This window comes from Cynocephalus volans, chromosome 10 (assembly GCF_027409185.1).
Source record: "Cynocephalus volans isolate mCynVol1 chromosome 10, mCynVol1.pri, whole genome shotgun sequence".
Taxonomy (NCBI): Eukaryota; Metazoa; Chordata; class Mammalia; order Dermoptera; family Cynocephalidae; genus Cynocephalus; species Cynocephalus volans.
The window spans coordinates 90,449,689-90,464,999 of record NC_084469.1 but is presented as its reverse complement, the minus strand read 5'-3'; the positions used below and the strand labels follow the sequence as shown (position 1 = coordinate 90,464,999).

Below are 15,311 nucleotides of genomic sequence, written 5' to 3'. Positions count from 1 at the left end.
TCCTTTTTGAGAGAATACAACTCAAGATGCTCCCATAAAACAAATCCAGCACACCTCACCCATTTACTGTACATGTCTGGTCCCTGATGGCCAGTGGTTCTCAGACGTTTTGGTCTCAGGACCCCTTTACACTCTGAAAATTATTATTATTATTTTTTTGTCTTTTTCGTGACCAGTAAGGGGATCGCAACCCTTGGTGTGGTGTCGCTCGCACCGCACTCAGCCAGTGAGGGCACGGGCCAGTCCTATATAGGATCCGAACCTGCGGTGGGAGCGGCGCTGCGCTCCCAGCACTGCACTCTCCCAAGTGCGCCACGGGGCCGGCCCTCACTCTGAAAATTATTGAGGAACTCAAAGAGTTTTTGTTTAAGTTTTGGTGGGTTATGTTTATAGTTGCTCAATGTGTTAGGAATTGAAACTGGGAACATTTAAATCACAAGATACATAAGCACAGTCCAATACACAAGATACAGTCCATTAGCCATCAGGGCGATGATGTTATCACATGTCACAGAAAAGATTTTGAGTAGGGCCGGCCCATGGCTCGCTTGGGAGAGTGTCGTGCTGATAACACCAAGGTCACGGGTTTGGATCCCTATATAGGGATGGCCGGTTAGCTCACTTCAGAGAGTGTGGTGCTGACAACACCAAATCAAGGTTTAAGAACCCTTTACTGGTCATCTTTAAAAAAAAAAAAAAAGATTTCAGGAGAAGAAATTTTATTTAACTTTCATGCCCTGCTGTTGCAACATAAATTCCAGGTCTTTTGAAGTGGGGAAAGAAGGTGAAGAATAGAAAACAACTTTGCTCCATCAGGCTTCCTGACAACCTCCCGTACACACCAAGCCTGTACCACATGTCCCACCTATCACTGGCCCTGGCAAGGCAGGGGCCAGAACAAGCCCCAGCATAGTTCCTCGGCAGGGAAAAAGGACAACACACACTCCGGTTTTGGAAAGTAAAATATAGACTCAGTCACTTTATTCCCAGACCAGTGTTGGAAGGTGACAGGAATAAATAAGGAAGGGAGGGGAGTCTGGGGGCAGGACTGGAGGCTCTATGTCTTGCAGCATAACCCACACTTTGATTTCTGACAGCAGCCACAGCAGAACATGCAGATGGGGAAGTGGGCGTCTCTCCTCCTTAGCCTCTGGAGCATGGGCTGTGGGGAGGAAGGGAGAGTGAGCAGGGAGTGGGCCTGGGCTTGGGAAGGAAGGTGTGGGTAGCCCGGGAGGGAGTACCAGGCGTTCTCACCGTCAAGCCAGCCTTGGCTCCAGCTGTGTCCTGTGGCTGGGGGTCTGCAACTTGTCCTGTCTGTGAAAGCAGAAGGGGTGTTGAGGCAAGCAGAGCTCTCCGACGTGCCCTACCAACCTGCTTCTCCCGAAGGGGATGGCACCCATTGCTCAATAGGACTCCTAGGGGGCCTTACTTTCTTGCTTTTTCTCACCTTCCCACGGGCAGTTCTCTTTCCTCAAAACATCCCAGATCTGTCTCCTCTCTCGCCAGCTACTTCTCTTCTTTGGGACATCACCCTCTCTTGCCTGGATGCCGGTGCCAACCTCCTAACAAGTCTCCCAGCATCTGGACCCTCATTGTCTGTTCGCCACACAGTGGAGTGACTTTTAGCTGTTGCCCGTCAGATGATGACTTTCCCCGTTGTAAATACTTACAGGGTGCAGTGTTCTCCTGTACTCAGAAGAAAAATCAGCATCTCTACATTTGCTCATGAAACTGCATGATCTGGACCCTGCACACAGTCAATCTCGTCTCCAGTAGCACCCTCTGCACTCATTAAAATCTGCACCCTCTAAACTCTGCACCCTCGTATGTATACCACACCTGCCTTAACATAGGGTCTTTGCTGCCCCGTCTCTTCCCCACAGCACAGGTCATTGTTTCCTCACCAAACCCTCTGGACTGACCCTGTCTACAGTGCCCTGATGGGCACTCTACCAGCTTCTTATGTTATTCATGAATAGCATTTACTAAACACATTTATTTATGTTTTAACTGTTCCTTAACTGACCAGAAGGTAAGCTCCATGAGAGCAAAAATCTTGTCTCTCTTCTACCTTGTTCATTGCTTTCTCCCCACTGTCTAGAATGAGAATTGACAGAGTCTCAATAAGTTCCTGTGTAATTAGATCGGGGCCCCCAGTCCCTGCCACTCCATCCCTGTGCTTTTAAGCAGCTGCCAGTCCTCCTGAGCTGTCTTGAGCTCTCTCAGTGCTAGGGGGTCTCCAGCTGCTCTTAGCAGCCCCTGCCCACGGGTCTGGCTTTCCAATCCCTGCTGCCCTGCTAGGATGCAGGCCCTGTGGGTTCTCACCTGTTGCGGTAAAACGGAGCCACCAGTCAGGCTGGCGAGGAGGAGAAGTAGGAGGCAGGCAGCCCGGATCTGAGTGTTCAGTGCCATTGTGCCGTCCGGCTGGCTGTCCTGTTGTTGGGTGTAGGACTTGCTCTGATGTCAGGACCCAGTTATGGTTGCTTTTATGAGGCCTGGTGGGGGAGGTGGTGGTCTGAGCCCCCTCCCCTTTGTCCTAACTCATTTCCAAGAAGGTGGTGGCGCCGAAAAGGCGAGAGAGATAAGCGGGAACAGTGACAGGGAACACGGTTGTGTCACCCTCGGCCAGCAGAGGTGTGTCCAGGAGGTGGGGCAGACGGGGCCACAGACGCCTCTAGCCAGCCATCTGGGGAACCCTTTCCCCAACATGACATCACCCTGTTGATCTCGGAAAAAATTCCCCATTTTGCCCCAGAAGTTGGACAGGTTGGTAAACAGAAGCAAGGTACCTGTCTCATTCCCCACCCTTCCCCTGATGCCTGCTTTCACAGGGAGCATGGCTATCACTTACTGGGGTCCTCAGCAGTGCCTGGTGTGGTTTGGGGGTGTCCTATTATTTAGTTGTCTTCACATGTGCATTAGATGCATGGGAAGTGTCAGCATGAGCCCCCAACATGCATGTAGTGTTTTCCAAGTGTCAGAACCTTGAGATGTGCTCTGGTAACTGAACGTTCAAGTGAATGTTTGACCATAAAAGATAGCACAATAGTTAACAGCTAACATCTATGAATGCATCTCACATGCCAGCGTCGGCACTGACTCACTTTTGGGTTAGCAGCCTGTGCCACTGCCCTCTAAGCAGCTCCTGCCTGCTCCATCCTGGGCTCCGCTCTCTTTAGGGGCCATCGCTGCCTTCTCAGCAACCCAACCCCAGGGGCCTGGCTTCCTAGACCTTGCTCCCTCTTAGAGTCTCCCCCGCCCCTGAGATTTGTTTCCTTCCCTTTGCAGGAAAGAAACTGAAGGCCGAGATTAGGGCACTGCCCAAGCTTGCCCAGCCACAGTCAGAGCTGGGATTCCAGCCCTGGGCAGCCTAACTCCAGGCCTGTGATCATGATCACCAGGCTTCCCTGCCTGACCCCCAAACAGCAGGGCAGTGGTGTGCTAGACCTGGCTCAACAGAGCAGACTGTTTGCATCTAATCCCAACTCCACATTCAGTGGCACCGTGTCGGTACCTTGAAAGCAGTGGTGGGAGTATTTACACCACATAAATTGGCGAACACTGCAAACAAGGGCTCTCTTTTTCCTGGAGCTGGTTCTCCAAAACACCACTGGATGAGAGTAGGGGAATAAACCAAGGCCATCTGACTGTGGGCGCCTTCATTCCTTGCCACTGGCTGGACCACCTTGGGGTGCACACAGCCTAGGGGGCCCACAAACCCTAACTCTAGAGATGTGCCCTTGGTTGTTATGCCACTTTGCCTGACTCACTTCAGGGCCATCTGGTGTCAATCCTATCACCAGAGCCTAGGGATGATACTGTCAAGGAGTGAACACTGCCTCCTGGCTCCAGAACCGCTGTCAAGGCCTGCTCAAAACTACACAAATGCACAGGCCCGTGGGGAGCGAGGACTGCTCCCCACTACCTATCTCCCGTTCACTCCACATGGTAGGCTCCTCTCAAAGTTGGCCTTGACAAGAAGGAAAAGACTAGTTGGGGCATTTGGGATGTGGGCAGGGTAGAGAGCTCTGCAAAGTGACAGACTGGCAGGCCTAGACCCTGGAAGTGGATGGGACTGAGCAGAGGCTGCAGATGAGGCACGGTCCAGTGAGTGGCTGCAGGTTCCCCCACACGGAGTACGGCAGCATCCCCCAGCCTTGTCAGGGATCGCTGCATCTCAGCTCAGGCCAAGGTTTCATCATCAGCCAGGGGCAGGGGTCACAGCACAGGCGCCAGAGCCACAGTGCAAGGCGACAGGCTGACGGGCCAAGCCCAGCTTCCTGGCCATCTGCCCTCCCTGGGGGTGGGGGGCTCAAGGCCAGGCCCCACCATTGGCCGGTGCAGAGGGGACAGCTTCAGCCCAGAAGGGCAGGGCCAGGAGCCAGTCCTGTTTTCAGGAATTGCTGACATGGAAGACCCCAGCCTCTCTTCCAACATGGACGTGTCCTTGACCCCAGTTCCCACCACCCCCCAACTCACATCCACACGCCTAGGGCCTCGAAGAGGATATGGATTCCTTAACTCCTCCACCCATTCACTCAAAAGACTGGGTACCTGGTGGTGTGGGGTGGCAGGGACTGGCACACAGCCACTGACACAATAGCCGAAGGCCTGCCCTCATGGAGTTCTGCACAGACCCCAGGACCCATCCCTACTCCTGAGATGAACAGACACAAACAGACAAGGCGGGGGCCACATGGGGCCAGTTTATTGCAGTTAAATACCTCTCTCTCTCTCTCTATTTTTTTTTTTTTTTGTCCATTTTTCCATAAAGAAAATTAAAACACACACACACACACACCCCCAAAGGGGAGCAGGGATCCAGAAACAAGGGGTGGGTGGGACATGGCCTCCCTGCGTAGGTCCAGGCCCTGGGGTTGCCCCCCCCCAAAGGCTCCCCTCCTTCCCATAAGCACCTGTCTCAGTACCTCTAGAGATCAAGGAGGCAGCGGAGCATGGGAGGGCTTCTGTCCTCCTCCCTCTTGCCTCCTGGTGAGACCACTAGAAGTACGGGGGCTAAATGAGGGCCAGGGGAAGGGAAAAAGACAGATGGGGAAGGAGGATATCGTTTCCAAGTTGATGAGGGCGGTGGGCGCTGTATCCACAGAAATGCAATATTTCTCCCCATTTTTGTTAAAAATCTACTATAAAAAACGCAGCTGGGGGAGGGGCGTGTGTCCCTCTCTGTGCTAAGGGCTGGGGAAGGGGGCAGCAGAGGCCGGAGGCAGCTACACAGTGGGGGCAGGCGTCACTGCCGGGTGCTCTCGCCCACCATCTCCAGGTTGTGCTGCTGCAGCTGGGCTCGAAGCAGGGCATTCTCATTCTTCAGCTCCTCGATCTGGCAGACATGACAGGGGACAAGGGAGCCAGGGGCTGGCTCCTTATGTCTTGGGGTTCCTGGGCTCCCCACCCAGCTCTAGGCCCTGGCACCCACCTGTTGCCTGAGGAGCTCATTGTCCATCTGCAACCGCTCAGCCTCCTTGAACGTCTCCTGCATGCGCTGGTTGGTCTGGCGTAGCTCCCGGATGTAATCGCAGGCCTTTGACAGGATCCCTCCTTTACTCTGGGGGGTGAGCAAAAGCATTGGAGTGAGCACTGCCCACTGGCCTGCCCCAGGACAACTTCTGTATCCAATATCAGTCAGACTTTTTGGAAGGGGTTGGGGGACTGGCCCACTGCAGCAATTGAGGGTCAGGTGGCCTCCTGGCCAGAGGGGGCAGGGGACACTCACCGCTCCCGTCTTGCTATTGTCTGCATTACAGTCTGGAATGATTTTTGAAAGTTGGACAATCCAGTTGTTGATCTTGTCCCTTCGCCTCCGCTCCACTGCAGGACAATAGCAACAACAACAACGTTTACAGCCTAAGCAGTTTACCTCATGGGGCAGATGCTGTTAGACCTGAGGAAACTGAGGCACAGTGCAGGCCCCACCCAAGATCACACTGCTAGGAAGTGCAGGGCCACATTTGAACCCAGGCAGCCAGCTCCCATACCACCGTCACAATGCTCCTCCAGAGGAACAAAGTCTGACCCTCGGGTGCCCCACACCCTTAGGGACTTTGTTTTGTTGGCCTGCCTGGTATATTTTTAAAATTTTGTCAACGTTTAAAAATTAGGCAATTTCACTCATAATTGGCAACTTTGGCTTCTTTTGAAAAATGAAATCTGGCCACAGTGGGCACATATTCTTGTGAGACAAGAACAGGCCAGAGCCCTTCTACATAGGACTCAGTATCTCCCCGAGCTCCACAGCACCTATATTTGATTCCCCTGGCCCCCCAGAGACTCTGGGCCCTGTGATTTCATTTTTTCTCCTCATCTTTAAAATCCAAGTCTGATCCTGTCTCCCCTGCTTAAAATCTTTCTCCGGGGCCCGGCCAGCAAGTGCCAGCTGCCCAGACTGGCACTTGTGGCTCAGGTGCCTGGCCCCATAGGGCATCGGCTCACTGAGGAGCAACATGAACCCTACCTTGAAGGCCAGGGATGGCAAACTAATGGAAGATTTCACTTGAAAAACCCAGATTTGTGGTTTTATTTCAGAAAACTCCACAATCTGACATAAGCTCTGCCAGCTGAGTGGCAGCTGCCCCCAGCGGACAAGAGCATGTGCCTTCTCTCTAGCCATATCATGTCCTGTGACACCAGCCTGGGGTCTTTATGCACCGAACCCCGAGAGCCCTGGTTGGAGGCCCACTGAATCAAGGCTCTCCCAAGGCAGCTCTCACTACCTTCCAAGCACAGTACTAGGTGCTGTGGGGACACAAAAGAAAGCCCAGTTACTCTCCAACTCCTACCTCACATCCCCTCATCCCCCTGCCAGGACAGCTCAAGATGTCTGTGGTGTTTGTGGAGGAGGGAGACTAGGCCTATAGCTAGGTGGAAGGAAAGGAAGGCATGGGGACATTTTCTAAGGGTTAGACTGTGGTGACAGCAAGTGGGAGGGGGGTACTGGGGAGAGTGAGAAAGGAGGGGCGGGCAAGAGTGTGGCCCTTACTCTTCACACCCCAAGATTACTACCTCCCCTGGCCCTGCCATCCCCTCAAACAACACTCATTGCCCACTACCAGGCAAACCCCACTGTCTTCCCTTGGTTTTGTCCATTACTGCTGACAAAACCAAGCCCCTCTCCACCTCCGAGTGCCGCCCACTTTGGCCTGAGTGACATGACCCGCTGACATGGACTCTCCTCCTCCCTCTTCGACCACTATGCACTGGCCCCTCTTCCTCTCTCGCTGTCCACCCTTGCTTCTGAAACCTTCCCAGTACCATGACAAGAAGGGTGACCGGTACTGAGGTTTGTCCGGGCCCAGCACCAGTGCTTAAAACCCAATTACCATGATGGTGAGCTGAACTCTGCCACCAAGGACAGCCACATCTCAGTCTTTGGGAACTCTGTGGCCAAAAGCAGCAGCAGAGGCGAGTCCCGCCCAGGCCTGGCAGCACTGCCTGCTGTGCTCCTCGGCAGCATGCATCATTCACAAGGTTTCCACACCAGGGCAGGGACGGAGGACGTGGCACATCTTTTCAAGTTTGCGTTTATTCCTAAAAACTTATTGCCTGCCCTATCACGTGCAGGGTCCTCCATGAGGCAGGAGTCCGGGGGAGTCAACCCCGGGCTCTGTCCTGCTGGTGCTCATGGCACCACTGTGAAGTGCATGTGAACAGGTGATTCCGACATCACAACCTACGTGTCACAACTGAAGATTGTACAAAGAGCCTAGGGAATGTCAGGGGTGGCGCAATGGTTTCTGCATGGGATGCGGGTAGGATGAGCCCTCAGAGATAGACTTAGGAAACATTTGGGCTGGTTCCTGAGAGAAGGAACATCAGGCAGACAGGTGGCAAGATCCTAGAAATGGTGACATGAAAATACATTGAGGGGGAAGTGAAAGGATGGGGGAGGGGGAGAAGTTTGTAAAAACAGGCTGTCAAGGCCCTGAATGTTCTGCTCATGGGTCTGCAACTCATTGTCTCCTCCTCTAGAGGTCTAGCCCCTTGAGTCTAAGGCCTTCATTAAGCAGGTGGTGACACGGCTGGGCCTGTGGCTTAGGAAGACCATTACAGTACATTTGAAATGGAAGAAGACCCATTAAGACCAAGGCCACATCCACAGTACAGAATCACTTCAGTTACACCCACATGGCATTTAAAACACAATTTAGGAGCAAAATCTGAGAAATGAACAAATCCACAGATACAGTGGGAGGCATCAACCATCTGAAAACCTGAACACCCTCAACCAACTTGACCTCACGGACACCGACAGAACCCTTCATCCAAGAGCAACAGATATACATACCTTCTTGTCAACTGCACCTGGAATTTTCACCAAGCTAGGCCATATTCAGGGCCATAAGATAAGTCTCAATACATTTCAAAGAACTGAAACTATAGACAGTATGTTCTCTGACCACAACAGACTAAATTAAAACTTAATAACAAAAAGATATCCAAAAAACCCACAAATATTTGTACATTAAGCAACATACTTCTACATAACCCAAGGATCAAAGAAGAAATCACAAGAAAAATTGGAAACTATTTTGAACTGAAAGATAACAAAAACATGATATATCCAAATGCAGCTAAAGCAGTGTTAGAGTGTAATTTGCAACTGTAACGGCTTGTATCAGGAAAAAAGAAAGGTTTAAAGTAACCTCAAAAAGCTACAGGGGGAATAAAAAACAAAGAACAAAACCCAGCAAATTAAACCCAAAGTAAGTAGAAGGCATGAATTAGTAACATTAAGACTGGAGATCAATGAAATAGAAAAAGCAATTCAATCAAGCATTTTGAAATCAGATTTCATATAAAGATCTAGATTTCAGGCCTCTTAGAGGTTCTGGTAAAAGTGGGCCAAAATTCTGACCCAGCAGCAATGGGCTGGTGCTGAGCAAGGGGTGCCCCAGTTCATAGTGCTGGGGGTAGACGGGGAAGGCACCCCTTTCTGACACACCGAGTACACACCGCTCCCTCAGGTCCCTGCAGGCATTTTGAGCTAGTAACTCCAGGCTGGGTTCCTGCAGTACCAAGAAGTGGCGGGAAAAAGGAAAAAAGGAGAAAAAGATGCTGACTGGAATCCTACTTCAATACAGAATCTTACGGTTTATGGACATGCAGGAAGAAGAGGGCAGTCTAAAGTGGTTCTGGCTTGGGTAACTGACAGGTGTGCTTTTCACTGCTCATGAAAGAGAAATGCTGCATGGGAGTCTTTGAGGAGGGGAGACAGCAAGTTCTCTTTGGACAAGTTGAGTTTGAGGTGCCTCAAGGACATCCAGAGATGGAGATTTTGAATGGGCAGTTCAAAATGTGGGCCTTGAGTTCAGAGAGAAGAACAGAGTAGAACACAGCTTTGAGCATTACCAGGATCCAGGTAGTGGCGAAACCCTGGAGGACAGCAAAAAGTAGTTCTCACCTTTTTGTGAGTTACATAAGTTTCCGGAGAATAGAGAAATGATGAACACCTACAACTGGGGATAGAGTTTTGGGGATGCTGACCAATGAGAGCTTCTAAGGGCCATCCTTGGGCCTCACATGTCATATTTGAGGCAAATGGAAGATAGGGCAATACCTTAAGAAACACCATCAACTAAAGCAGTTTCCCAAACTTGCCCAATGTGGGAAATCACCTGGGGAACTTGACCTATTCACTTGGGACCTCCTGGGAGAGCCCTGGAGACGTTGATAATTAACAAGCTTCCCGGTAAAAGTTTGGGGGAAGGGGGTCCTTGCTCCAGGAGTAGGTGGGGAAGGAGAAGCAGAGCACAGAACCAGACAGCGTAGAGCGGAAAGGAACGTTCCCAAAAGGAGGAGAATAGGCAGGGTCAGATGCTTGGAACTCTGACAGGAAAGGAAGCCAGTGGATTTGGCAATGAGGTCACCATGGGTAACCTTAAATGGAACTGTTTTGGTACAGAAATGAGCCAGACTGCCAAGGGTACAGGGAGGACGGGCAGATGGGGGTCAAATATTTTGCAGGTTAGGAGAGAGAGGGTAGAATAGAGCTGGAGTGTAAGGGCAGGGTTAGAAAGACTGCTTTCTGTAGGATGAGAAAGACTGCGTGGAGGTGGATTAATCCAGGGAGAGGCAGGGGAGGCTGAGGGGAGGTGGCCGGATGGCTTTGCAAGAGTTACTTAGTTCAATCTTACTGAGTGGCACTTTGCTGGGGGGCGTCTCACATCTCAACTTGCTGAATCCTCACTAGGAGACTTGGGGTAATCATGTTAACACTATTTTACAGAGGATGACACAAGGGCAGAGATGAAGAACTAGTCTGAAGCCATATGGCGGGAAAGTGGTCGAGCCAGGACGACCCGGGTAGCCCCCACTGCAGGCCCCTCAAACTCACCACACCCTGAAACCAAGCTCAGACTCACCCTTGCCCTTCAAAGCCACTGGACTGCAGCATGAAACCCTGTGCTGTGGTTTGAATGTCTCCCAAGTTCATGTTGGAGCTTGATCTCCACTGCAACAGCGGTGAGAGGGTCGGAAAGCCAACCACAGTATTTGAAAGGTGAGGCCTTTAAGAGGTGAGTAGATCGGGAGAACTCTGTCCTCAGGAATGGATTAATCCACTCATGGATTAATGGGTTAATAGTTTAATGGGTAGCCGGGAGTAGACTAGTGGTTTTATAAGGAGAACAAGGAAGCAGGTAAAAAAACACTCTTGCCATTCTCACCATCTGATAACCTGCATCTCCTAGGGACTGCAGAGAGTTCCATCAAGGAGGCCCTCACCAGATGTACCCCCTTGACCATGAACTTTCCAGCCTCCAAACTGTAAGAAATTAATTTCATTTCCTCATAAATTACCCAGTTTCAGGTATTCTGTTCTTAGGAAGAGAAAACAAGCTAATGCACCGTGGTTCTTCAGCCCTGGAGTCTTCTCCCCTACTCCCCTCTTTCACATCCTGCAGTATTTCAGGTCCAGCACCTGTAGTCACCTCCTGCTTGCCCAGCCTCTAGTTTCCCACCACTATTACCATCAGCAACCCATCCCAAACCCCTCTGCTGGCTTCCAATCACACTGAAAACTCCAGAAGCAGGGACATCCACCTTGGGAGGGCTTCTTCTAAGGCCCTGTGTGACCTGGCCCTGGAAGCACCCCCACATCAACCCTACCAACTTCCTCTTTCCTTTCCCGAATTCTGCTCTTCTTCTAATGCGCCAAGTCTGCTCCAGCTCCAAGCTCGGGTGTTTGCACCTGCTCTTCCCTCTGCCTGGGACTCTTCACCAGAGTCTTGTCTGGCTCATTCCCTAAGGTCCATTCAGGCCTCTGCTCACAAGTCACCTCTCAGAGAGGCCTTTGGAGCACACCGCAAGCGTCACTCTCCATTTCCTTACCCAGCTTTATTTTCCTTCATGTGACTTTTCATGCCATCTGACTTCCTATTGTAGCCATGTGTCATTTCTCTCTTTCCTACCAGAGGGACCACTCTGTGAGAGCTCAGACCTCATCTGTTCTATCATCTGCTGTACTGCTGTATGTGCCCTAAGACAGGGGCTGGCACACAGTGTGTATGTGTTGAATGAATGCCTGAATTCAGTGAGCTGCTTAGAACACAACTACATAGGCCACAATCCCCCAGCCCCATCAGACACCTTCAGGACTCAGGGTCTCACCCTGACATGCAAGGCCTTCCCGGGCCCTTCCAGTTCCCCTCCCAAGGTGCTCTACATGTAACCTCTGCCACTCCCAAACCAGCATGCCCTAAAGCAACCTGACCCACTCTGCCTCCCCCTCCAGCCTATGCTACCTTCTCCCTGACAGGAGCTCCCAAAGAGCTCTCTCTGCTCTGAGCCTCCCTGGCACTCCAGCCCGGGCTCCAGACCTGGCACAGGGCCCATGCTGCTCAGCCGGGAATCCACAGTCAGTAAATATTTGTTGAGTGATGGTTGTTTGGGTGTAAGTGCTCCCCCAGCACTTGCATGATGCTATGTCCACCACGGTGACTACTGATTGAGACGGTGTGACTAGGGGACAGCATCAAGGGCCAAAAGGACCTTTGGATGGGATTTGGTGTTTCTGGGAAGGGCAAACAGCCTCAGATAGCCAGAGGCACAGCTTCCTACAGTTGCCTCCCCAGCAGATCAGAACTACTTCTGGAGGACAGGTAGGCATGGAAATGAAAGACGTGAGTGTGACAGCTGCCATGTGGAAAGTTTGACCCAGGCCAGCCAGATCAACCCAAGTTTTCAAGAGGAGCAGGAAATACACATGTGAATGTGAAGTCTGCTACTTCAGCTGGCCATTAATTCAAAATCATTAGCCGGGCACTACAAAACACATGGCCGATTCCAGTTCATGCCCCTTGCCTATCTGTTCCTGATGCTGTACTCTTCTTCAGTTTCTGCCTTTCCAGCATTCAACACCTCCTGAGCACCTGAAGCATACCCAATAACGGGCTAGAGCAGCCTCCCCATCTGTGACTCCAAACACCAGGATTGGCTAAACCTGTGAGGCCATGGTGGCCCAGGCTGGCCCAGACGTACCACCTTGTCCTTACCTTCATTGTGCTGAGCTCTCCTTCTCTCATCTCTAGGTGTTCTGGTTCCATCAATTTTCCTAGAGGAGGGAAAAAAATGGGCACATGTTATCTCAGGCCCATTTGTCCAAATACTCATTAAACAGACTGGAAAATTATCTTTGCAAGATAAATCCGTGTGCAGAAAAAGGGAGGAAATGGTACTTTCTTCAATTGTACTAGAGAAACAGAAGCAAGCCAAAAAATACACCAAGTGCCTACTGTGTACTGAACTGCCCAGCTTCTATTCCAGAAAACTCTACTTTCCTTCGGCCCCAATACCAGGCCCTCCCATGTCCCCTGCTCCTGGGACCAAGTCTCCTGCACGTACGGGGAGTAGGGGTGTGTCCGGGGTGCAATTGTCCTCTGTGTTCCTGTCTGAAGCACGTCTTGGGGTGTCATCATAACATAGAACTGGCCTGCAGGGAAAGTGGGGGTCAATGCAAAAACAGGGCAGAGTCGGAAGTGGTTGGGGGGCTTCCCTCCCTGCTAGGCCTGTTGCCGCTCCTGCCTTCCACCTGGCCCCTTCCTCTTCTTACCTCCTGCTTGCAAGCTCTGGTCTGTGGTCTGTACTGACACAGCCGTGGTATCTCCCACACTGGACGCTGGGAAATAGGCAAATCGTGCCTCCCCACTGACAGCCTCGGCCGCCGGGCTGCCGCCATTGCTGAAGGGATTTTGGATTACAGCCTGGGAGTAGGAGGACACAGAGTCCGCCCTTAGCCATCTCTGTTCCCCCCATCCCATTCTCTTGTGGCTATGTTTGACGTTATTGCATCTCTGTGGGGGGTGAGGAACCTCTCTATGTGTAGCATTCTGTCCTGTGTCTCAAACAGCTCAGGAACTTTCTGCAATCACTTTCTGAGCCAATCCACCTCTAACTCTGACTTTCCTCTTGAGATATTATCCCCGTTTTATAAAAAAAAAAAAAAAAGAAAAGAAAGAAAGAAAAAAGTGTTCCAAGAGATCTCACCCAAGGTTTTCCTGTGCACAAGAGATTTGATCCCATACTGCCTGATGGCCTGAAGACACCATCTGTGTGCCACCTGCTCCACCCCCGGGGCTCCCCAAGAGCAAAACCGGTGTCCCCTCTCCATCCCCCCAGGGGTTGCTGGGCACCTACCAGCGGGAAGGGCGCTGCCGGACCTGGGGGCACAGAGGCAGCAGCGGGGCCCGGGCGCTGGGCTGCCCCGTCCACACCCACCTGGGTCACAGCCTGCTGCCCCCCCGCGAAGGCAGCTGTAGACACGACGCTGACGGCGCCAGCCGTGTCGCCCTGGCCGTCCAGCTGACCATCAGTCACCTGGACTACGCGGTATGTCACCTGCAGGGGGCGGCAGAGCGGCGAGACCGGCGCTGGGGCCAGGTCCGATCCTCTCCCAGCCCGCCCGCTCGACCCTCCGTTCAACCCTCCGCTGACATGCCGGACTCGCTCCCTCACCTGTCCTCCATTATTCTCTGTGCGGAACTGGTACTGGATGTTGTGGTCGCCGAACGCCGCCTGCTGGACGCTGGCGATGGCCACCGCCGTTTGCTCCTCCGCCCCAGGGCCGTCCCCGCCTGCGGTCGGAGGAGGGTAGGGGGGATGGTCAGCAGTCGCGCCGGGCCAGGACGCCCCCAGCTTCCTCCCCGGGTGCGGGCCGCAGCCCCGGTGGTCCCCGCAAGCACTCACCTTCCTGCAGCTCGACGCCCTCCTCTGCCTCAGGTCCCTTGTCGTGGCTGCGAGGAGGACAGGAAGAAGAGCGGGTCAGAGCCGCTCGCACCCCCGCCCCTTGGCCCAGGTGCAGGCCCCCATCCCGCCTGGCCCGGTCCGGGCTGGGGGCACCGCTAGGGCCGGGAGCTGGGGGCACTAGGCACCGGGTCCCCCCTCCCTCGCGGCCTCCATTTTGAGCTGGGCCGGCGGCCGCTCGGGATCATGGCGGCTCGGCCACCAGGCCGAAAGGCCGGGGTAGGGGCTCGCGGGGGCACGGACCGGCCGGGCGCTCTTACCTGGAGGCGGCAGCAGCGGTGGCCGAGGCAGCGGGATCCAGACCCGGGTCTAGCATGTCCATGGGGGGGGTGGGGGTGGGGGGGGCGCGTAGCCCGGGGGGGAGGGGAGGGGAGGGAGGGAGGGGAGGGGAGGGGGCGGGCGGCCGGGGGGGCCCCGAGCCCGGCGCTCACGCCGCGCGGCAGGAGGGGACGGAGGAGACACGGGAGCCGCTCGCGCTGATCACGGGGACAAACAGTGGGGTCATGTGAGGAGGAGATGCCGCCGCCGCCGCAGCCGCCGCAGCCGCCGCCGCTCCTGCACCCGCCGCCTCCTCCTGCCGCTGCCGCCTCCGCCCGCCCGCCGTCTCCCGGCGGCTTGAGCTCCAGGACGCAGCGCGGCCGCCCCCCGCCCGCTGCACGCGGCCCTCGTTCCCTGAGCAGCCGCCGCCGCCGCGACTTTTTTTTTTTAACACGGCCCGCTCTGGGTGGCCGCCACCGCCTCTCCCCTGGATCGCTGGCTCGCGCGTCCGCCGCCCGGCCTGCCTCAGTCCGGCGGCGGATCGTGCTGCAGCCGCCGCCGCTTTCTATTTTCCCCCCTTTTTTTTCCTCCTTTACTTGAGCTGCGCGCGCGCGACGGCGACGGCGCGAGCCCGGACCGACGCGCGCAGGGGGAGGGCAGCCCCCGGGGAGCGCGCGCGCGGTCTGTCTCCGATGGTGGCGGGCGCGCGCGGGCTCGGGTCTCGGCGGGGCGCGAGGTCGCAGCTACCGTCTCTCGCGGCCGCCGGCGCCCGCCGCGCGCTGCCCGGGTGGAACGCGGAC

At 54.0% G+C, this 15,311-nt stretch overlaps 2 protein-coding genes across 3 annotated transcripts; both read right to left on the bottom strand.

Moving 5' to 3' along the window:
- Positions 1-1,057: 1,057 nt before the first annotated feature.
- On the bottom strand, positions 1,058-2,417 carry HAMP (hepcidin antimicrobial peptide). The gene is made up of 3 exons (XM_063109042.1): positions 2,326-2,417; positions 1,255-1,314; positions 1,058-1,162 (listed from the first exon to the last, which is right to left on the bottom strand). The coding sequence occupies exons 1-3, from the start codon at positions 2,410-2,412 to the stop codon at positions 1,058-1,060; spliced, it is 252 nt and encodes an 83-aa protein (XP_062965112.1). The 5' UTR covers positions 2,413-2,417.
- Positions 2,418-4,679: 2,262 nt separating this feature from the next.
- Positions 4,680-15,125, bottom strand: USF2 (upstream transcription factor 2, c-fos interacting). 2 transcript variants are annotated; one of them, XM_063109847.1, is made up of 10 exons: positions 14,514-15,121; positions 14,197-14,243; positions 13,966-14,084; positions 13,648-13,848; positions 13,064-13,214; positions 12,856-12,943; positions 12,507-12,565; positions 5,732-5,826; positions 5,435-5,563; positions 4,680-5,338 (listed from the first exon to the last, which is right to left on the bottom strand). In XM_063109847.1, the coding sequence occupies exons 1-10, from the start codon at positions 14,573-14,575 to the stop codon at positions 5,249-5,251; spliced, it is 1,041 nt and encodes a 346-aa protein (XP_062965917.1). In that variant the 5' UTR covers positions 14,576-15,121; the 3' UTR covers positions 4,680-5,248. The 2 variants fall into 2 exon arrangements, with proteins under 2 accessions (XP_062965917.1, XP_062965919.1); XM_063109849.1 differs by lacking the exon at positions 12,856-12,943 and having other exon boundaries at positions 14,514-15,125.
- Positions 15,126-15,311: the final 186 nt, after the last annotated feature.